The sequence below is a fragment of the Simochromis diagramma genome, unplaced genomic scaffold (assembly GCF_900408965.1).
Source record: "Simochromis diagramma unplaced genomic scaffold, fSimDia1.1 OVJJ01000685.1, whole genome shotgun sequence".
In the NCBI taxonomy this organism is placed as follows: Eukaryota; Metazoa; Chordata; class Actinopteri; order Cichliformes; family Cichlidae; genus Simochromis; species Simochromis diagramma.
Window position 1 is genome coordinate 7,622,230 of NW_024387477.1, and position 23,903 is coordinate 7,646,132.

A 23,903-nucleotide genomic window follows, 5' to 3' on the forward strand; every position below is an offset into this window, starting at 1 on the left:
TATAGCAGATTATAAAAGCCCTACTGGCTCAACATTTATTAAATTTTTCAAATTTTATAAATGTTCCTCATTTAGCTGGCTTTTCTTAGCACAAAATAGAAAATTTGTAATTTGTCTCTGTGTGTTCACTCTTTTGAGCGTCTTATCTTTCCCATTGCCTAGCCACCCGCGCTAGTTCATTAGCTTCGGTGTAAAGTGAATATTAGGAAACATTCAGTGACTTTCAGAATACCACCAGTGACACTGGCAATGAAACAATCCACTGTATAGTTTCTTGTAGTTGCTTTCTTAAAGATCCTCCCGAAATGTATCCGCGATATCCCGTTCTTAAATGCAAACATGCCAGTAATGGGCATATCACGGGTGGACCGTGAAGCTTGACCTGACAAGAGCACTACAGTAGGCTGCGTGTCATGTCCTGCCACATCAGGACATTGTCACCTGTTCCCCCAAACCTCAGCCCTCACATATAGCCGCTGACAGCCACCATGTTTCACCAAGTGTTGACACAGTGAATGCCACCGACACTTATCTCCACTTGCCTTTGTCCTGTCCTAGTCCGGAGTGTCAAGGCCAGTTCCGGGGCGCTTAACGTCAGATATATGACTGACTGCTTTCATTGGAGTGAGAAGCAAAAGGACAAAAAGGTGGAGGTACAGGTAGTGAGAGAAAATAAGATTGCAGAAAAAAGGAAGGAGTGCTCCAAACCCTCCTGGTGGGTTTCGCTTGCAGCAGCAATACTAAGGGGCTCAGCTCAGGCCTGAGTTATGCCTCCCACTGACACTCCAATCAGACCAGAGCCACTGTGAGGCAACCTATGAAAGGTTGTGCCCCTCAGTTGCTTTTTAAAGCTCATGCTATATATTTTTAACTCCGGCTGCACCTACCATCCAAACGGAAAACATTTGATTTATTCATTCATTAGGCAATTTTTTTTCCCCACAGTGAGACATTTATTTGCTGTTTGTGTAATACGTGCTGGGAGTGTATGAGTGTCACTGTGTAGTAGCTGCTGCATGACACCACGTCGTATTAAAATAAATGTGACAAAAGTGTACATACATTAGTTTTTTTCTCCCCCCGCTGAGTTCATTCTTCATTGCACATCAGCTTTCATCTACATTGCCATCAATCACGTTTTTTTGCCCATCTCCAAAACACAAGTTTGTTTTTGTCTTTCTGTAATATTCTGAGCTTGTTGTGCATGGAGTTCATATTGCAAATATACCAGCCTGTGCATTAATGAATAAATCTCTGTTTCTTTTCCGTCACAGCTCTGTGCTAAATTTTGATTCTAAGAATATGTGTGTTGATGTAATGATGTGTTTGCCCCCGGAGAAGCAGTGAATCAGGAAGCAGCTTTTTATTTTGAGGTAGCCACTTAGTCACCTGCTTCACTAGATTAGGCCATTAACCGTGACCAAGTAAACTCCGATCTGATTGGTTAAGAAGACTTAGTCATCGGCCCAGATGTATCCGTAAAGGATTATCATTTCTCACTGTAAACCAGAATCCGATTGGGATCTGTTGCGTACATATCTTCCTCTGACAACAGATGAGTGAGAGCTGTATATCACATCTATGTGACACCTCCCACATCAGATCAACTCAATGAATAGATTAGAACAAATGGAGCTCGAATGTTTTGTATCGCTCTCCCAAAGGGATTTAACTGTTGTCATGGAGACACGATGTGAATCAACAAAAGAGGTGACTGATAACATTGACATGACTAATCTCTTTTTTTTCTTATTTCTGCCCCCTGTTCCTTCTTCCTTTCTGCCATTCTCTTTGTATCTGTGGCCCATTTGTTTTGAATAGCTTGTGTAGGATATCGTTTTGCTTCTCTGAACCCCTCCTCCTCCTCCTCCCTTCTCTGACTGTACTTTTCATGCCTTCTCACCCCATGCATCCCCTCCTCCTCTTGTCTAAGATAAGTGTGTGTACAGAGAAGTGTCAGCTATAAATCATATTTCACTGTGCAGCCTTCTCAGATACCAGCAAGATAAAGGAATCCATAAATAAGGCCACATCATATATAGTACAACTTATTGCTTTGCTTTAAAATGTAACAGGGCCATGAATAACCAAGGGAATAATGTAAAAAAGAAAAAAAGAAACAGGCTAAGTTCTCTTATAGAGGTTTACAAAAAAAGGGTGTCTGGACAAAATGCATCTAAGTAGTTGTCTTCTGTGTTGAGCATGCTAATGTGTTGGGGTGCATAACGATGAGGAGCGCCTGCAGATCGATGCAGATTAGCCTGTTCAGGATGTGGTCTGCGATTAGCTGTTCTTGAGGATTTTGAATTTTGGCTCTCAGTCACCATAGCAACCAGAATACAATACCATCCTTTTAAATCCGAGCCCATTGCTTTCTTTCCTTTTTTTTAATTTCTCCTGCTCTCTTCTTAATATCCTTTCCATTTCTATCTGTATTCCTTTCCTTTCTTTTTTCCTTCCTTCCTTATAGTCTCTGTGTTTTTCTTTCTCCCTCTCTGTTCCGATGTCATCCACACTTTTTGCACTCCTGCTCCTTCTCATTCTCACCATTCTCAGGGCTTGTGGGGGGGACAAAAAGAAAGGCAGGGAGTTGGACAGAGACGGGGAGAAGGCGGGAGAAAAAACAGGGAGAGAGACAGGGGAGAGTCTGTGAGTGAAAGTGATACAAAGCAAGGGAGGGGGAAGGCAAGAAGCTGCACCGAATGCAGGGGGGAGCACGAGTGAAAATGAGAGTTTCTTGTCTTGTCTCCCAGCTCTAGCTAGCCAGTCAGTAATTCAGTCTATTCCTCAGACAGAGGCTTTTTTCATCCCTCTACCTCTGGATGTGCTTTATCTGGCTGGAGTGTCGCTCCAGCTGGGTATCAAAAACTGCTCCAGGAATAAAATAAACAGCATTTTGCCAAAAGTGAAGCAGAAATTTTAACTGCCTGCAATCCCAAGCAGGACTGTGCAAATAAATTGTGGCGGCATGATAGGCCTGTGTAAAAAGGAGGCGCGAGGTAGCATTGTGTAATTAGCCAGTGTGTTTTCCCTATCACTGTCAGGCCAGATTAGGCTTCTCCCTGCTTAGGAGATGTGTCAGAGTACCTCTCTCTTTATTCTCCCTAATGGCTTCCTGCATGTCTATATTAGGAAGTGGGTCTGCCTCCTGGGAGGCAATGCAAAACCAAATACAAGCCTAATAGTTTGGTTTATATGAAGTAAATGACTCACCACGTTTTTAGATGAGATAGCTGATTGCTATAATAGAGCTGGACTGCAAAAAAAAGCGTGGACAGTCATTTGTTTCTCGTACAGCTGATATGAAAAGAATAATGCTTCCAGTTCCATTAGTAGGCCAGAAGACTGAATGAATACAGCTGGTATCTGGGAGGTGATCGTCAGCTTGTCTGTTTGTGACCACTATGTGCTATAACTTCTTTATCTGAATCTGCGCTGACCCTTGATCAGAGAGGATGGACGGCTTTGTGAATATGTTAATGATGGCCGCTCTTGCAGACATACGAGACACTGGGGCCAAGCCCGTGATGGTCTACATCCATGGAGGGTCCTACATGGAGGGGACAGGCAACATGATCGATGGGAGCGTGCTGGCCAGCTACGGAAATGTCATCGTTATCACTCTCAACTACCGTGTTGGAGTCCTCGGTAAGCATCCTTTCCTCTCTCTGTTTTTTTTTATTTCCTTCACCTTATTCTTCAAGGACATTTTCTGGGGCAGCTTTGCAGGGCACCTAGCTTAGAAGTAATGAGCTCTGCTGATTGCCACATACACTCTAAATAAGGCTGAAAGAGAGAGAGAGAGAGAGAGAGAAAAAAAAGCAGGACTGTAAATACATGGACTGGCTTGTTGATGTAGTGCTCATGTATCAAAATCACAGTAATTGAGTGTGCTGCATAATGTGGGTTTGTTGTTGTGACTGGGGTTTAGAATAAATTAAGAAATTATTGAAATGAAGTAGAAAAAATGATAAGATGGGCGTGATGCTGGAAGGATAGAGGAGTGCGGAAGAGTGCGCTGGAGAGAAAGAGAGGTTCTCTCTGAGTTGCGGTTGGTTGCATTGACTCATGCAGCTGAATCCCCTTTCAGACACTTGTGCATGTGTGTGTATGTGTAAGCCTGTGTGTGTGTGTGTGAGAGAGAGAGAGAGTGAGAGAGGGAAGGGAGAAGCTGAGAAAGAAAGAGTGAGAGAGCAAAAAGGAGAGACAGAGAGCTCCATGGAAACAGCTGCAGCAACACAAAATGGAGTTTGTTAGTGCACTACCCGAGCTTTGTACCTTTTCCATCCATCTCTCTGACACAGTTGATTTCCCTCCTCACTTATTTTTTTTTTTTTTACATTTAGAGTGGATGTGGCCTGACTACAAACAATTTGAATATAAAATGAAATTTCCATGTTGCTGAATTTCTTTAGAATATTGCTTCAGATTTTATCGAACTTGTTGGCAGCTGTTAGCATAAAGGATATAGCCGCTTTATTCTGTGTTTCCTATTGTCAGTAAATCCCATGAAAAGACAAAAACCCAGTCTTCCTCAGTGCTTTCAGACTTCACTGCCCTATCAGCCCAAACCCAGTTGCTTCCAACGTACTCTGAATATTTAAAAACATTTTATTTTCAGGCACAATTTAAAACAAGCCCGAGAAACTTAGTCACCACCAGTAAAAGGGGCAAACATGGGGTGCTGGAACGAAGTGATTGAGCAATGCAGATAAACACCAAAAGCACAGTAAAACAGCAAAATCTAAAGATCACTAACATTATACAACATTAGCAACCGTTGCCATTACACACTGAGCTGGCCTGTAGCAGAGCACGTGATTGCATTTAGCTGAGCATTTTGTGTATTAGCTTTCGGAGCTGCTGTAGCGTGTGCAGGATTAACTCACAAAAAAACAAAAACTGTCCAATGAATTATCATAATAAATGCATGCAACTCAGGAGGAAATGGCTTGGTGAATGTATTTATAGTTAGAGAAGAACAATGTGCAATTATGGATTTATTTATATAAGATGTGGATATAGGCATTATTCTGCTTTATTAGCTTTTTGGCTCCAGAAGAGACTGTTTTCAGATGGTTGGGATGCTAGCCAATGCTAGCAGGCTTGGTTAGTGTTGGGTGTAACACATTCCAAATATTTTTCAGTAAGGCAATAATGTAACATTACTGTACTAAAATAAGTAATTACATTACAGTTACAATTAGGTATTACTTTCAGATTTAGGAAATACTCTATATTTATCTGTACACTGTGAATAGAAGGAAAAAACAAACAAATGAATATCTTTTTCTTTGTCTGCATGTTTGCGCTACAGTCAGCTGATTTCATCTCGTATACTGGGAGGAAGAAAACGGTTTAGCGATCTACAGCTTTTGAGAAGTGGAAATATAGACATTACTTTTATTTTTATTACACAAAAGGACAAAAGTGCTGTTGTGAAATGCAAACTGTGTCCGGGACGGAGCCAACTGCTACACTGCTAACACAACTGTGGCTCCCGGCAAGCATCTGCACAGACAGCATGCTAACACAAAGCTAGCAAAGAACCCAGAGTAAATGGTGAATAGACTGGGTTTTGTACAGCACTTTTCTACTCTACTCAACCACTCTAAGGACTTTGTACAACCTCTCATTCACTCAGTCACACAAACATTCATACATTGAATATGTGTGTGACTTTTTTCTTCATCTAAGTGCTTTCTATCTAAAATTCACATTTAAACTGAGTGTAGCTTTAGCAACACCTGAGCTCATCGGCCAGACCCTGAATTTGAACCAATACCAAAGCCAGTGTTGAGCAGTGAGGCTTGCAGCTTTGTCACCTCCATTTCCACCTGTATGTGTTTCTACAGTAGCATCACAGTGCCTCAAAAGCCTTTTTTTTTTTTACTTTGTAAGTGTTGTGTTCATATGTAGAAACTAAAAGTGAGATCATCTGTGTCCTCATTAGGATAGACATTTGCAGGATAGACTTTTAATTATGTGACAATGCCTTTCAGGTTAGTTTATGGAGTAACACCAAAGTACAGTAACAATAACATAAAGTAACAAAGTTGAGTGCAGTATTACTTTTATGAAAAGTAATAAGTAATGTGTAATAAATTACTTTTTTGAGTAACAACCCCAATTGCACAATGTAAAAAGTCATCCTTCATACATATTTGATATATAAATTGCTGGGTGGTCCAGATAGAGGCTAATCATGTAGATTAATGTATTTCTACTTTGGTAAACAATTTGCATCACACTGGTTTCTCCAATCCACTGTGATTCTCTCCTAAAGTGATGGACAACTGGAAATGAAGGGAGATACTACTGAGTCTGTTTGAGGGCAGCTGGAGCTGTACAATTCAACTAGTGTTGACTTTTTTCTCTTGTTTAAACAACTAGCAAATAAATCGCCAGAAACGTCCCTAGTTCATGGTAAGTTGTGAGAATATGTTACTGTAACTTGTTTATTGGTTGCACTAGTCCTTATACCCATGACTGCTAGGGCTGAATATTCACAGGTTGACACTGAATTAATGTGGTAAGGTGAGGTGAAATGAAACTTTGCTTCACTTTTGGTGTGAACGTACATTAAACTGTATGAGTGCATATGTACATATATGGTTACAGCCATAGATACCTTTGATTGGTGCTAAGAAACATTGTCTTTCATTCTCCAAACTGAAGCACGGATCTCTTGAACACACTGTTAACATTTAAAAAGTCACATCACAAGACATGCTATCAGTCAGTATATTAAAATTTTAAAAATTCCATAGCCACCTGTGTAATGGTCAGAGAATCTGATCAAGTCTCTAATAGTGATACTTTCATTCAGACTGCATAATTTAAACTGTGGAAAGAAAAAACATCTCCATCAGCAGCTCATGAGGTTGTAGCTTGGGAATGCCTATAACAGTTAACAGTCGTTGAAAAATAAACTCCTCCCAGCTCTACAACCTGTGATGAGCTGTCACATGTGATTTATTTTTCAAAAGGGCAACAGACATGTGGGATGAAAACGACTGAGCTACAGTACATCATGATTTGGGTTGTCAGGCAAATAAATTGTTAGTAGGATCAATTCATGATTGCTCGTAGTAGCCTTCATGACACTTGTTTTCAACAGTAAAAATATAGGATGTCACCGGTTTTATATATTAAAAAAAACTGTCTGCCTCACCTTGGTGCTCAAAGAATCCAACACATTAAGAGCAGGAGGGTGACTGCTTTATCCTCCAGGACATTCAGATGCTGAATCACAGAAACTGCATTCATCTTAGACTCTCTTTTTGATGGAGATCACAGAGCCACGGCCTATCGATTTTATCATCAGGATTGCTCACCTTGAATACTGTGTGTTTTCCTCTGTCATTTTTTTCCCCAAGTATCATTTTGAGCATTGTAATCAGCCTTCGGGGTGGTAAGATAGTCAGAGGACTGGCTTAGCATGCTGCCTCATGCTCCTGCCCCTGGTTAAACCTGAGCACGTAAGCCCAATACAGATTCTTGTTCATATTTCTTTCATGGCACTTCAATTATGAGTCAGATGTTTCTTCTCTCACTGCCACATTTCAGTAAATGTCATTCTACATGCGTGCACACACACCCTTATACACCACATACAAATACTTGTGAGCACCCATGAGCACATTCACACGCATACTACCGGCCACATTAAAACACACACGCATGCACACACTATGAGTGCAGGCATTGGGACAAAGCAACAGCAACCCCCACACACATATACTGATGTTGTTTGGCAGCTTGCACAAACGCACACACTCCAAAATGCAGTTCACAAAGCAGCTCTCTTGGTGAGCTCCCCAACAGCCATTCTGAGCAATGAGCGGAGAAGAAGCGATGCATGTAGTTGAGCGATAATGTCCATCACTGTAGCATGGCCTGATAATCTCCCTACGGTACGGCTTTAAACTGTTATTACCGACACACTCATATAAACCAAATAAAACCAGGGCCAGAGAGAAATCGCACCATGACAGACCAATTAACACTATGCTGTCTGCATATATTCGGCCATAAAGTACAAATTGTAATACTCAGAGTGTGAGAATTCATAATTACATGATTTTATTTCTATTTGTTTGCATTTTTATATAGAAAATGAGTGTCGTTAACAGTGTCAGCCCTAATCTACCCTAAACTGTATTAAATGGAGGGGATTAACTGCTTGTTTTGAATACAGTGAACTGCAAGCTTTAACAGCTAGATAATATATGGTCATCTGACATGGGTGGGTGGGGGGAGTCTGTTTGAGCTGTGATAGGGCGAAAAGGCAGGGTACAGGTGGCCAGTGCATTGCAAGGCCAATACGTAGAGACAGGAAACCATCCTACGCCTACAGCCGTGGATTGGAGGTCTCTGAGCTGTGGGAGGAAGCCAGAGTACTCTGATAGAAAACGTGCAAACTCCACACAGAAAGGCTCCAGCCGGGCCTGTGTCTCCTCGTTGTGAGACGACTAAACCACCGCAACACCTATAAATGAAGAATAAATAAATCATTAAAACGGTAAATATTTGCTTTGTTAAAATTAAATAAAAAAAGAAAGCTGTTTTAATTAGGCTGCTTAAAGGGATGAGCGAATTAGACGAGATGATTTTTAAAGTGAAAACAGACAAGGCAACTCAAAGTACAATTTCTGACACTAATACAGCTCTCCCTCCGTCCCTAGGCAGCCTGAATAGTACATTAATAATGCAGTAAACACCTTTGAAATACACACAACAATCTGAATATTTAAATCATTTTAGAGAGGAAAAAAATACACTTAAACTATTAGGCAACAACAGACACCACTAATGCGTCTGCTCAGAGGATTTCATTTAGACGCGGAAAAACATTTTAATAGCAAGATTTCAATAAACTGAACAGCACCAAGCAATGTTAAATGTCAGTGATGAATGTTTTATTTATCCGTTCATCGATCCATCCATTTTCTGCTGCTTATCCGGGTCCGGGTGACAGGGGCAGGCGTCTAAGCAGAGATGTCCAGATACCACATCCTGTTCCTCCGCTTGTATACGTGAGGCATTACCAAGCCAACCAACAGACATAATCTTTCTGGCATGTCATGTGTCTCCCTCCCTTAGGGGTCTCCACCCAGGAGGGCATGCCCGAAACACCTCAACCGGGAGCTCAGAGGAGCATTGGCTCTATTCTGCTTTGAATCACTGAGCGTCTAAGACTGAGCACAGACACCTGGCTGTAAATGTGATCTTGTTGTTTTAATCATTACCGACTGTATAGCTTGTGACCATAGGAGTGACTCGGATTGCCTGGTGTCATTTTCATCTCCACAGTGGGTTCTGTCTTCCACTCAACCTGTCTGACAGTTTCCCCCTCTGCTCTGCCCCCACTTGTGAACAAGACCCGAGATAATTAATACTTTTGTTATGTTTTTTTTCTTTAATTTCATTTTCTTTAGACCGTTTTTACTCAAATGGAGAAAAATTATTGAGAGATGCTCAGTGTGTATGAAATTTAGATTAATGCATTTGGTGTTTTCCACAAGAGCGACCACAGTGGATTAAATGTGGTTTTATGATATGCAAATAGCTGCTGAAGTGAAACAGAAAAAAAAAGAGAGAGAGAAAAAGAAACTGAGACTCAGGTGAAGTACTGGAAAAAGGAAGAGATGAACATGATGGAGGAGAGATGTACAGATTCATTTCAGATACCATGATGTGCTGAATTGCCATCAAACCCGGTCCAATTAAAGAGGAATCTTCTGAGCTTCCAGTGCTGTTCTCTCATCCCCCTGTAGCTATTAGCCCTACGCTGCTGTAATGGTAATTATTGCTTCAAAGGGTGGACCACAATACTTCTGAGGCCCCATTTTTAAACTTTTACGATTTAACCTTTTGCTGTTAAGATGAACGAGAAATAATTTGAGATTTAATCTTTATTTACACATTGACCCACGCGGTGCGATTATCGCCGGATGAGATAACGAGCTTGGAGTTTTACACCGTCTGTGCTGTCCTGTTAGCGTTCATCACACTCGCTTGGGTCAGAGGCTCAAGGAGCTGTGTTTGTTTACTAAAGAGGACCAGTGTTTGGATTTCTTCTCATTGATCTGTATTTGTGTGTGACAAAGAGAGTGACGTGCGCGCGTGTGCCTCAAAATGCCCACATGTATGTGTAGGTTGGTTTTCGGAGAGGGGGTGGCGCACATGCACGTGTCGCGCGTGCACGTGCCTAGTTGCTGCTCCTCTCTAATGATGTGTAATGAGTCCCAGTCAGAGGGGAGTATCTTGTATCACTGCTCTTTACAAATATAATTACTCACTGGCTCTCCAGAGCATGTCAATTTCCCAGTCTGTTGGGGGTGGTGGTGGTGGGGTTGGTGTGGGGGGGCTTAATTACTAGTTTCCAAATGCATTAAAAATTAACAAAGGCCGCCTCTCTTGCCAAAACCCAAGGTGAGATTCATCCTCTCGGCCGTATGCTCTGAAAAGGAGAACGGTCAAGTACGGCGCGTACTTGCAGACGCCTTTCACCTCTGACGGGGTTTATATGCGACCTTTGATTTCTATCTTCCATATCTCTGCCATCACAGTCATTTTACTTCACAATCATCTCTGCTTTGGACTGTCACCTCTAGTGAAGTTATTTAGGCCTTCAAAAGTATAGTTTTAGATCCAATCACAATAACCTCAGCCTACAGCATGAGAGTATGTGAAAGCGCTCTCGGCACTGAGGCGGCAGTGTGGTGATTTAGCATTGATTTGCTGAATTGCCAGGGTTATTCTGTGTGTGGTAAGTGACTCTGTCTTTCTCTGTTTTGTCCCTCTCCTAAACTAAAGATAGTGACTGTTGGTAATTCAGCCAGGGATTTGGGGAGCAGAGGATATTTGTGTCTGTGTGTGAACGATATTGCAGAGCAAAATATAGTCCATTGCACAAGTTTGTGTAGTCGTTTTTCATTACAGAATAACTGCTGAGCTCCACTGAGAGTTGTGAAGCACCCAGTGTGCTCATGGCCTTCTGACCCAAACACTGTACTCCGCTGGATGTTGATTCAGTAGTAATACTACACGATGTCATCTGAGCACTTCTTGTCTGTGCTATAAAAGCGGTTGCCCTTTTTTATACTCGCTGAAAGTACTTTGCAGCCACAAATGCTTCTCTAAGTGTTACATCATTTATACATTTATTATTATACTGTATAATATCCATTTGCATATAAGATACATTGCAGCAACAGGCTTTGCTGTGGTTAGCACTGTGTGCTCAGAAAAAAGAGGTCCTTGGTTGGCTGGAGCCTTTCTGCATGGAGTTTTCATGCACCAGGCTTAATCTCAAAGTCCAAAAACAGGCTTGTTAGGTTAAATGGTGATTCTAAATTGGCTGTAGATGTGGATGGCTCTCGCCATTTGACATCCACACCTGCACCACCAACTCAACACAGCTAAGAAAATTTATAATTGCAGGATAAGATGCATTTTATAGTTTTATTGTATTGAAAAAGAGCTCTGTTTAAAACGTTTATACAATGCCGAGCTGCTGACATTGTCGTGGGGTTTTAACAAGCGCAACGTATAATTAGTAACTGCAACTCCCTAATAAAATGTTGTGAAGTGAAAGTAAAACATACAGACAGATAGACAGCTATATTAAAGACATAAGCATAAAGACTACATTTGCATCTTGCAGAGGCTAAGATTGCATATTAGACCAATGCTGCTTCTGTGCTTCTTGGATGACTTTCCACTCAGTGTGCGGACGTGTAAAGTGATTAAGTGTAAGCAAAATAATCTGTATTTGCTTCAACAATTTTATTTTAGCTCTTTATGATTAAACAGAACCCTTATCATTATTTTTTAAACCTACTAGTTCACGTCGATTATATAATCCGTCTAGCTGCGTCTCATTTGTTACATCCCTTGTCTGGGACCCCGCCCCCTGGAAAAAAAAAATCTTTCTGAGTTACTACGGAGTAAAACTCAACATGACAACCTCCTGTGTGGTTTATTGACTTAAAATAAACCCTTCCCATAACACGGGGCTCCCTCAGTACATGTTCCTAGTCTCAGTCATTTTGGTTAGCATCTGATATATGAGCTCAGCACAGAGGAGAGGAATTCTCCAACAGTAGGTGGAAGAAAAAGAGAAGGCAGAGTGAGTCCTCTTTGTCTTTTGTTATCGGGAGGAGAGCTGAGATGGATATTTACTTGTTTTCATAGCCATTTGGATGAATCCATCCAAATTAAGCAGAGAACAAAAACATTTATTCATCCTATTAATGTCAGGGAGTGAGGGATTGAAGTAATGGTTTTCATGCTCCAGTATGCAGCAGCTTGTTGATGCTGCTCTCCTACAAATCACTGCCAGGAAATTAACTCTTAAGCCGCTCTTACTAGACACACTGCTACAAACGTCTGGCTTTTGCAAGAAAGGGCCAAGAGGGGAGCCTATTGTTTCTCAATGTTTTTCCAGAAGTTGTTTCCTCTGTAGCTTCAAACTTGAAAAATATTGATTAAAACTAAAAGGGGATCATGCTGAGCAGGACTGAAATAATAATAAGCCCATAGAAATAATGGTGCATTTATGTAAAATGGCATTTTCACAGCAGGACCGAGATTCTTCTTTGTGTGTGATGAGTTTGGAAGATACCGCAGCTCTTTTAAATGTGTGATGTTATTAACTTTTTTTTTAAATAAATTGCTTTTTGGTTGTGAGAAGGAAAAAAAAGTAATTCATTTCATTTGAAATATACATCCTAGGTTGAAGCACAGAATTGGGCTTTAATTGGTACATATTGCATGCAGGGTGTGTCATTTCTAAATGCTGCAGGCTTCCCTGATAAAAAAGATTTAGTCCATTGTTGAGGGAGGCAAACCAATCAAGGCTAATTTTGTTTTCACACACTGATGGCAGAGTCGAAAAGCCAAAACCTGCAAATGAATTTCCTCACACTTTTGCCTTTGTGAGGTATTTTTGCAGGAATGTAAAACCAGACAGACATGAAACAGTGTCTGTAGAACCACATATGTAGCTTCAACCAGTCAAAGTGTCTTTTTTTTAAATACACAGCAGACAGTAGGTAGAACACAAATGAATTTATTTCATTTGGGATTTTTTTAGAGGGCTGCTTTGAAAATGTTTGCATTGGAAGTCTGGCTTCCTATCGTGGCTTCCTGGGAACTATTTACAATACAGCATTTATTTTGTAGTAGCCATTGAAATGGAAATTAAATCTATTTTCTCTCTGTCTACATTACTGCATTACATTACTGATATCAGCTTCACTGTTAGCTCACCACCTTCCTGTTGTCCTGTTAAGGTGTAATAAGTTTGTAAAAATACAAATCTAAACATATTTGATTTCCTTAAAATCAACTTATTAGCAAAAGCAAAAGATGGCTTTTTTGTCTAGAAGATGTTACAGCCTGATAACAGTCATTTATCAAAAGCATTTTGGGGGGAATGGCGACCTCCTGGTGAAGTTGTCAGATTACATTTAGTCATTTTTTTGCCAAATACAAAAAGTACAAAAAAACGTTACAAGGAGAACAGAATAATTGTTCAGCGTTACTTTGTATAGTTTCATTTTATTGTTGCTATCGACTGCACCCAGTTGGACAACCCCCATTCCTTTATTTTGTAATGATCCCAAAGGCTGTAAGCACATTCATCAAGCAGCCACTAACACCCACTTGTGCAGGGCTTGTGGAGATGATTGGCCTTTACTCTCTGTCACCTAACCTTTTAAAAACAAAAGCGTTAATTATGGCTGCTTATTAACAAATATTCACATTGTTACTTGCTAGTATAGAAAGTTACCTGGCTAATGTGGTATTTTTCAGGTTCTGAAAAGCAGGTCGAGTGCTGCATAATGAATAAAAAACCAAACCTGACATTCCTAACCTTTCCCATTGATAGTATTAGAATTATTTTGTCGTGTTATTTCTGCATTGAAGTGTGAATAAGGTGGCACTTTATTTTTTATTTTTTAGCAAAAAACTCTTTGAGTGCTAGTTTTGCAAACATGCGACTTACTCTTTTTTGTCGTACACGTGCACTCAAAAAATTAAAGGAACACTTTTTAATCAGAGTATATCATCAAGTCAATTCAACTTCTGTGATATTGATCTGGTGAGTTAAGTAGCAGAAGGGGTTGTTAATCAGTTTTAGCTGCTTTGGTGTTAATGGAATTAACAAAAACTATGACACAATCCCGAGAACAGCAATGCTTTTACAGGTGGAGTCCACTGACTTTCTCCCCTCCTCATTTTTTTCTGACTGTTTTGCATTTGGCAGGGGTCAGTGCCACTACTGGTAGCACGAGGCAAATCCTGAAGCCTACACAGGTTGTATAGGTAGTCGAACTCCTCTAGGACGGCACATCAATACGTGTCTTTGCTAGGTTTGCTGTGTCTCCCAGTACAGTCTCAAAAGCATGGAGGAGATTCCAGGAGATAGCCATTTATTTTAAAAGAGCTGGACATGGCCTTGACTCATCAGCAGGACCAATGTAAAATGATGTGGCATCGTTTTGTTTCTAACACATCATCCATCCTTTCTCAGTATCGATATCCAGCAGGATTTTTTTTGTCTCCATTGATATCCAATATGTTTCAAGTTGTTCAAGGTGTTCCAATATGCATTATCATTTTCACCTCTTGCATTTTTCTTGTTATGTACTTTATTTAAGTACCAATAGTTAACTACTCATTAACTAGATTTCTAACTTTGGTAGGTCATCCTATACAGAGATGAAAGAGGTGGTAGTATCAACAACACACATCAAAGGTTCTTCTACACAGTACGGCGTTCGTGTCTAGCATTTCTGACAAGACATCAGTTTTACATGGAGGCACAAAACATGACAGTTTCCATGTTTCACATTGTAAGACTTCTTTTCTTTCACATACAGCTGCTATCTGATAAATCTGACCACAGAAATAGTTTCTTTCTCCTTCTTTTCACCTTTGGTCAGCAAGTGTTTGCCAGAGTTTTATGGGATATGACTCACTTTGAACTTTGCTTCAGAACCTTCGATTTTTGTCATTTTCAAATCAGCACTCTTGTGTAAAAGGGCATTTATTATTATTAGTCCTTTATTTATCCAGGTAAAAAATCTCACTGAGATTAAAAATCTCATTTACAAGAGAGACCTGGCATCATGGCAGGTCTCTCTGCCATGATGCCAGAGAGACCTTCATCCCAGCACAAATCGAAACAGGAACAACGCTCATTAAAGAGCTGGTGTATGATTAGCCTGCTTTCCAGAGCCTTTTATTTAAGTTGAACCAACAGGTCTGAGTCATTATAGTAGATTTGTATAAAGATGTACTACACTAGATTAACAAATACTGTGCAAACAAATGTTCTCTTACTGTTGTAACTTGAAATCAGATTCCTGATGTATTGTTAATGAGAGTTTGTCCTTTTTCTTCATCCCAGCACAAATCGAAGCAGGAACAAAGCTCATTATGTTTCATAAGCATGACATTTCGGAAAACTGTGACATTAAGAAATCAATTTCTATGGTACAGTAATGCGTTTCACTATGCAAAACAACCTTTGCTGTAGCACTTTCCAGAGATGAAAACATGTTTAGATGATTGCAGCACTCTCGCCAAAACAGTAAATATGCATTACAAAGACATCAAAGAGCTAACCCGACAATTGCTTTCATCTGGTCAAGGGGTCCTCTGTAGCATCTCATGTAAAAATGGAGCACTTCACCCAAAGATGGCAATATGAAGTGCACAGATGGAACAACAGTTCACTGGGAGAAAATGTCAACCTTGTGTCAGTCTTTGTGGTTGAGATGCTTTATTGCTGGAGGTTTGACCTTTTCTATTAGTGATGGAGCATGTTCTTCTTGAAGCTTTTATTTGCATCCTGAACACGGGTAAACATTATCCCCATTCTGTCTAGCAGCATTCAAAAATTAGAGTTTCTGCAGGCAGAGATTTGAGTGGTTTCTCAAAGACAGAAGACTAATATTTACCGAGCTGCTATCTCACCCATTCTGACGTGACATGGTAGAGCAACAAGAGATGACATTTCCATTTCCACTTCAGCACAATCTGGCCCAACACAGAATCAGGGCCAGGGCTCCAATTTCCAGGTATCTGGATCTATCACTGCCAATTTTTTTGTTTTAAAATGATCTTTACATTTAGTGCATGTGAGTGTGAGACTCAAATAAAGAGGCAATTTATAATACATTGCACACACAATGGCAGGGGCTGTCCCTGCTGTTTCTTTCATTCTTTTTTGTTTTGTTTTTGTTTTATTTTTGTGGCAAAAGGTCATTAAATCACAAAAAATATGCATTTCAGAATTCCGTGTGAATCCCTAACCTTTCAGCTTTTCTTTCAGAACCACATGACCTTTTAATCGCCATACCTGTGAATCCCAAAATATATCCACACCATCCTGTAGTGCTTGGGGTGGCTGTCAACAAATCAGAAGATTGGTGATTCCATCCCTGGCTGCTCTAGTCTACATGTCAAATACCCTTGGGCAAGACACTAACCAAGTTGCTCTCCAGTGCGTCTACTGGAGTGTGAATGTTACACAGAAAGCACTTAAACATAGAAAAAACATGCTTGTATGAATTGGTGTGAATGACAGAAGTGTATAAAGTGCTTTGTCCTCAGGTACAGTAGAAAAGTCCTTTATAAGAACCAATCCATTTACAAGCCTTTGACTTTGTGGGAACTGTTGGCATGTAGACTGATATATTGCTCAACAGCTGCAAAATGACCTTGGTTTCTCAAGGATATAAATTAAAGTTTGTCTCACTGAATACCATATCACCTTATATCATCATATCATGAACCATATAGTTTTAACTGACGTGTTACCGTGCTCATTCTGTCAAACTAAACCCCATAAACTCAAAAAAACACAAGTTTCAAGGCATGTGTGAAAAAAAATGTCTAGAAGCTAATAACCAGTATGTGGATTAGCGTGTACTTCTAAATAATGCAAACCACTTTGCATTTCCACAGCTGGGGTGAATTCAGTGGCAGAAAATAGCACAGTAAAAACAATGCATTCTGTATGGGATCTGCAAATTACTGCTGTGTTTCTCCGCTGAGATATTGACACAGGGTCTAAAAATCAATTAAATGAAAACAGCATATATCGTGGTATGAATTCTTTGAACAAATCTCATTCCATCACAAGATGACACCGCCACCATATATTCAATACCTGAAGGTGAATATTTGTATTTCTCAGACTTTTATAACTTTAGTCTATTCCCAACTTGTATTGGGCTCCTTGTTTATGCTGCCTGAAAGATCTATCTGTGGTGATTCATTGCTTGAATGCTTTGTTTTCCTTTATGCTCTACTCTAGGAGGGAGTATGGGGGCTCCTAATGGCAGCACAGCTTTTCTTCTTAGTGCATTTGTCCTTGAGGGATTTTTAACATCACAACCTAAAACACACAGGCACTTCTTCTTCCTCAGGGCAAAATACGCACAGGTAACTGCCTTATCGAACACAAGCCGGCATGTACACCTTCCAGATGAGCCCAGTGCAGCATGTTTGATCATTCAGAGAAGAAATAAAGTATGTGTGAAGCTAAACCTCCCTTCTCTTTCATTTGTTTCCGCCCTCTTTAGCAGTATTGTGCAATGAGGATTACAGGAATCGAAGCGGGTTAACATCTGTCCATCATCTGGTTTGCCCATTGACAGAAATGATGTGTGTAAAAAGATATATATTGGCCGGGCAGGTAGAAGTACTTGCTTCTTGTCTTGTAGACACATTAATCATAGCAGCGGCCAAGTCTAACCACCAAGGTCAGCAGTCCTAGCTCATGTGGGAAATACTCCCCACAGCTTTCATCACAAAGGGCTGCTGCAGAGGGCCTAACAGAGGCAGGAGTTTGAAAAGAGTGAGGAGCAGGATGTTGAACTGACAAGGTTAAAGTAGGTGGTGAAGAACAGGGAGAATACGGCTGAATTAGTGATGACCTTGTGGGTGTGTTAAGCAAAGTGTGGCATTTGATGCTGTAGTGAAAGAGATTGCTAAGCAAAGGTAGGTGGACATTTTGGAATAATGGATTAAAGTGGGCAGTATAGCTGTTGGGAGGGTAGCAAATTAACACTGTGCCACTGGTACAGTGGGTGGAACCACCAATCAGGGGGAGGAAGGTTGAGAGGGACAGCATGTGAGCAAGGTCTAGCAACAATGCTTTTAATCACACCCCTCAAGTTGGAGTTTTCTGTGATTAGAATCTGACGGAGGTGAGAATTACATCTCTTTGGGAAAAATCATGGCTGCTTGGACCTTTGAGAGAGATTACAACTGATAAAGCTGCTGTTAATTTAGAGCCAGGTATCCAGTGTAACCCGCACACTTAAAAAATCCAGGGAAGGATTATAATAAGTAAATAGGTGAAAATATATCCATGACAGGGTTTATTACATCAGTTAAGTTCATTCCTCCTATGAGGCCTGATTTTATAGGGTTATATCAGGTTTTGAATGTGTGGTAACCCAGAGAGGGTTTATCAAATGTGTGGAGAAGAGAATACAGTCGTTTTCTCCTGCCATGTGAAACAGAGGTGCAGTATATTCTTAAATTCTGTAGTCAAAGCAGCGCTGGCAACAGTCCACTTCAGTCCAGTTTCTACTCCCTCACTATTTAGGAAACCTGGTTGTTATAAATTTGATCCATGAGGGATTTTCCTATATAACCTTTGCCCGTCCATTCTTTTCAAACTCCGTAAAGGTGGAGATACTCTGGAAGTGCTTTCTTATTGTAATCCAGCCTACAATGATTTCTCTATGCCTTACCTGTATGAAGGCCCATTGCTTATGTAATTTGTGCCATGTTTTTATGTAGGGAGTGAGGATATACACTATACACTATTTCTGTGTCTGTAACAATTACATATTACACATAATAAATATCTTTTGCTTTCTGTCTTCTCTATTTTGTTTTCTCTTTCTCTCTTGTTTTTTTAATAGGTAGAAAAACAGCATTGTGCTTCTATATATGGCCTGAATGACCAATGTATGTTTAGGATGTTTTGAAATATGAGCTAATTGTGAATGTAAAAGGGATGATATCTAGTGGAGAAGACTTACTTACAGTATGCAGATCAATACAGTAGCATTAGAAGTCCTCATGTAGGCTATGCAACTAAAATCATTCAAAACACAGACCTCCATGTGCACTCCTACACTCAGTACCTGCAAAATATTACTTAGAATAAAAAGACTAGTGCAGACTTCAATTATGTATTTGCTTTAAATTCATTACATAATTATCATCAATGAAAACATGTACAAGAAGTACGCCGTTTGACTTGTTCTTTATATTTTTTTTAATGACATCAGTGCTCAAAAATGGAAAAGGCTTCATAAGTTTGCAACAACCCAGGTAACACCTGATATCCCAGCGTGACTTCACAGTGTTTCAAAGAGATGCCAGAAATGCTGGGCTTTGAAGGTCTTCAAGGGCCACCATAAATGTCCTGTGTGACTGTACAGGAATGTCCACGATAGTCAGCTCTCCGAGGTCGTCTTTGGTCTTAGCTTTGCAAAGCTTTGATGTGTAGTTGGGCTCAATGAACTTCAGCAGCAGAATTCTTTCCCAGTATGCAAAAAAGAAGTTAAATCAAGTCTCTGAAAAATGAAAAGGCACTTTTGCTTTTTCAGCTTAGATTATAGAATTTAGTAGTGATTATGGAGCCACATCCTCTCATATATTCAGCCATATACACAATTATTATAGACAATTTATTAATTACACCTTACTTTTTTTGGTTGGATCCCATTTTGCTTTGAGAACTGTCTAAATTCTTTACGGCATTGATTCAACAAGGTGCTGGAAATATTCCTTAGAGAGTTTGATCTGTGTTGACTTGATAGCATCACACAGTTACTGCAGATTTGTTGACTGCACATCCATCATGTCAATGTCCTATTCCACCACATCCCAAAGGTGCTCTACTGGATTGAGATCTGGTGACTGCGGAGGCCATTTAAGTACAGAGAGAGTTCAAGAAACCAGTTTGACATGAACTGAACTTTGTGACATGGTGTGTTATCACGCTGAAAGCAGCCATCAGAGGATGGGTACGCTGTGTTCATAAAGGGATGGACTGCAATATTACTTAGGCAGGCTGTGGTGTTTCAAAGATCCTCAAATGAGAATTGCTACACACTGGATATTTTTCTTTTTCAGACCATTCTCTGTAAAACCTACAGATGGTTGTACGTAACTCTCTACTTGTAATTCAAGTAGAGAAGTCGTTTCTGAAATGCTCATACCAGCCCGCCTGGTCAACAACAAAAGCACAGTAAAAGTCACTTAAATTGTCCCCATTTTGATGTTCAATTTGAACCCCTGCAGTTTGTCTTGAGCAATGTCTACATACTTACATTTATTGAGTTGCTGCAACGCGACTGGTTGATTAGATATTTGCTTTAACGAACAGTTGAACAGCTGTACCTAACAAAGTGGCCTGTGATTATTTTTGAGCCCAGTTATTCCCATTATCTACAGAATAAAGCTATATTTCTTATTTCTGCTATGCCCTCACACTACACTACATTCTGAAGACTAACAGTGGAGAAAAAAGGAGAGGACTAACTAAAGGTTCACATAACACTGAAATAACATATGTAGTGCCAGACATGGAGGAGGAGAGAGTTGATCAGTGCATGAGCTGGTTTCCAGAGCTGGTTGTTCATGTGTCAACCGTTGGCTAAAACGTAGTCTTACATCCCCTTCCCTTTTCCATTTCCTTTTTTTGTTAATGCACAGCTCCTAAAATGATATTTTGCTCATGCAAACGTGGCCACAGTCTTTCTCATGTAAAAAATGTATGTTAGTTAAGCATGTCAGATAGGAATGACTCTTCGGATAGCCAAGGTCATTATAATTTTTTGTCTAGCAGTCAGGTTGCTAATGACTCAAGTTATGAGCTGTATTTCAGTTAAGAAACTAAATATCGACAATAGTTGTTTATTCTATATGCAGCAAGCAAAACGAGTAGAGTAGGCTGGAAACAGGTTCATGTTTGGGGTTTAAGGTTAGGTGCAGCAGATTTACCAGCTCTTACACTTTGGCATATTACACTATTACACTTTCACACTGACCATATAATCTCATGCCAAATAAGAGAAGCCTTGCTGACCCTGTGAAAAAAATGTAGGTCAAATAGTCTTTCTGTCTTCACAGAACAAAAGGCATTTCCAGGCATTCCACATTTCAGCACCAACACTAGTCAATAAGAGAAGACATACTTTAAATTCCTCGAAGGAGGCTCTTATGCATATGTTTTGAGTTTTGCACCATTTACATGGCTTTACAACTCTATTACTATGTTATTTGTTACATTGAAATGGGTGTAAAATATTGTAACAGGCATAGACTCAACCACAAAATAAATGTAATGTGATTCTGACAAAACTTTAACAAGACCTGAAGACCTGCTGCAATTGCGGCCCTTCCCCAACACTCTCTGTGAATGGTATTTATGGCCAATGATCAGTGATCAATAGTCATTGATCAGTGGTTGCTGATCAATGGTCATGACAATTTGCATATTAATGATCAAGAAAACTGACCTCACAGCCCATTGTTCGGCAGTGGTGCTAGTTTGAGTTATTATTACTGTTTAAAAGGCTGGGGTAACCTGGGGTAACCTCAGCCGAGACTGAAAAAGTCACTTGGATGAGTAACAAAACATTTCTTCCACTGAAAACGCTACGTCCACATGAACAGAATCAACTTTGTGGGTTCTGAAGTTTAGTTTGTTGTTTCCTAAGTTCATTAATTACCTGCAGCGCTGTATCCAAAGGCAAAGACCTGTGTGCATGTACACATATGGCACAGCAGTGATATCTTGAGTAAATATGTATAGGTCCCATTATAAATCCTCAAATAGGATTGATTCTGATCTCAAGGAAAGTGACATTTTGTACTTTTACACCCTTCAGCTGTGGACACACACAGGGTCTTTCTCATTTACACTTAAGCTCATTTGTTACAGTAGCCATCCTCAGGTGGAGTCTTGAACTCCGTCATAGCTGTCGGGACATTATTTTACTGTAAAGGGCAAAACACAAAGATGTCACGTCAAATCAGCACTCTTCATTCATTTCCATGTAAAGCCTGTCAGTCAGGGCTTGTGATTGCATCATCACATAGCACTTCATGCCACTGTCCTATTGACAGCCTCAGTACCCCTGTTTTTTTATGATTCAGACTTTGCTTGTACATCCAAACCCCTTATGCAACTCTTCTCTGATCCTGTGACAGCTCCCTTCTCCTCACTTGCTGTCACTGTCTTTCATGTATGCAGAATAATGGATGAGTAGGGCCTAGCTGCTGAAGTCAAGAAATATCCTAACCAAAGCTATAGTGCTAAAAAAAATATTGTCATTATCAAAACAGTAGCAAAAATGATTACCTAAAGGGGAAACTCTGCATATTTGATCTTTAGGTGAGAAATCAATTTTAAGTAGGGTGTGACCATACACACAATAACAATAACAGTGTTGAGCAATAATTCTTTAGGCTTTCTGGAGGTCTTTTTCTTTGGTCATTAGCTGCTTTATCATCCATTTTCAGTCAAATTTTTTGTTCCTGAAAAAAAATTTTTTTGCTAACACACTCTGACAAGCATAAAATATCTATTTTGGACCAACAAGGTGGTTCCCAAAGAGCAACTAAACAAAAATTTGGCATATCGCAGCATACTACAGTGTGTGTGTGAAAGATATTGAAGAAACTGGACAAGTGGCAGCTCAGAAAAAAATATATCTACAGCAGATGAACAGTATCTGAAAGTTGGGTTCTTAAGAAATAGTACAAAACCTAAATATACCTAACATATCTAACACACGACCTGAGAGGTGCATTTGGCCCCATCAGAAATGATGTCAGTAGAAGGATGGCTGTCAAGATGCTATGGGAAACGTAGAGAAAAGGCTGAGGTATGCCAAATTACACAAGAGCTAGACTAAAAATTAGTTTGGGTACAACAGTGAGTCTCCACAGCCATCTGTAAAACATGGTGGAAGCTCTGTCATGGTTTGGAGCAGCATTTCAGCCAGCCGGGTTTTGGAGTTCTGTCAACATTGATAGAATTAGTATCATCAGATTTAGTTCCACAATGCAGAACCATCTCAAAAGCATCTGATAGGCAGTGGTGTAAAGGCATATCTGGACAGAAGAACACACAATAGAACATATTAGTCATGGATTGGCCTCCGCAGACCTCAACATTATTGAAGCAGTGTGGGATCATCTTGACAGAGAACAGAACAAAAGGCAGCCAAGAGAAGAAAAGCTCTAAATGTCCCTCAAGAACCCTGGAGAACTATTCCTAAAGACTACTTAAAGAAATTACAAGAAAGCTGCCTAAGAGTTTTCGAGCTGTATTGAAAATAGTAGTCATACCAATTCTTGACGTTCAAGCTCATTAAATTAGTCCGAATTCAGTTTTTCCATATATTTGCACAATATAACAACATACAACTTACATATAAGTTATAATAAATTTTCCTAGCAAAATATAAAGGAATAAGGGGTTGGTTTTAAACCAGCCATTTTTTTATTGTAGATATTTTTATTGTGTCTTATTGATTGCTGACATGCTGCAGAATGGTGCTAGGGACTAAACTTGACTTCTCTCACATCTACCAGGCTTTATGTACCTTCATATTGAATGTCAAATAGCACCAGGTAACTTTGTAACAGTGAAAACACATTTTATGGTACAATCATTTGGTATTATCAGATATCAGATTATCATTGCAATAGAGTTTTTAACAGTTCGGAAAGGACCTGAGTTACACAGTTTACAGTTTCGGAGTGATTAATTAGATGAAATTATGGGACTTTATGTATATCCCCCCCACCCCCCATCCACGCGCACACTCCCCTCCCCCCTGTTT

At 39.9% G+C, this 23,903-nt stretch overlaps 1 protein-coding gene across 4 annotated transcripts in view; it reads left to right on the top strand.

Moving 5' to 3' along the window:
* Positions 1 to 23,903, top strand: part of nlgn3a (neuroligin 3a) — a 133,844-nt gene that overhangs the window by 42,976 nt on the left and 66,965 nt on the right. For all 4 annotated transcript variants that reach the window (XM_040016595.1, XM_040016597.1, XM_040016598.1 and 1 more), the window contains one exon: positions 3,499 to 3,648. In XM_040016595.1, coding sequence (XP_039872529.1) covers positions 3,499 to 3,648 — 150 coding nt within the window. The remainder of the gene's footprint in view (positions 1 to 3,498; positions 3,649 to 23,903) is intronic.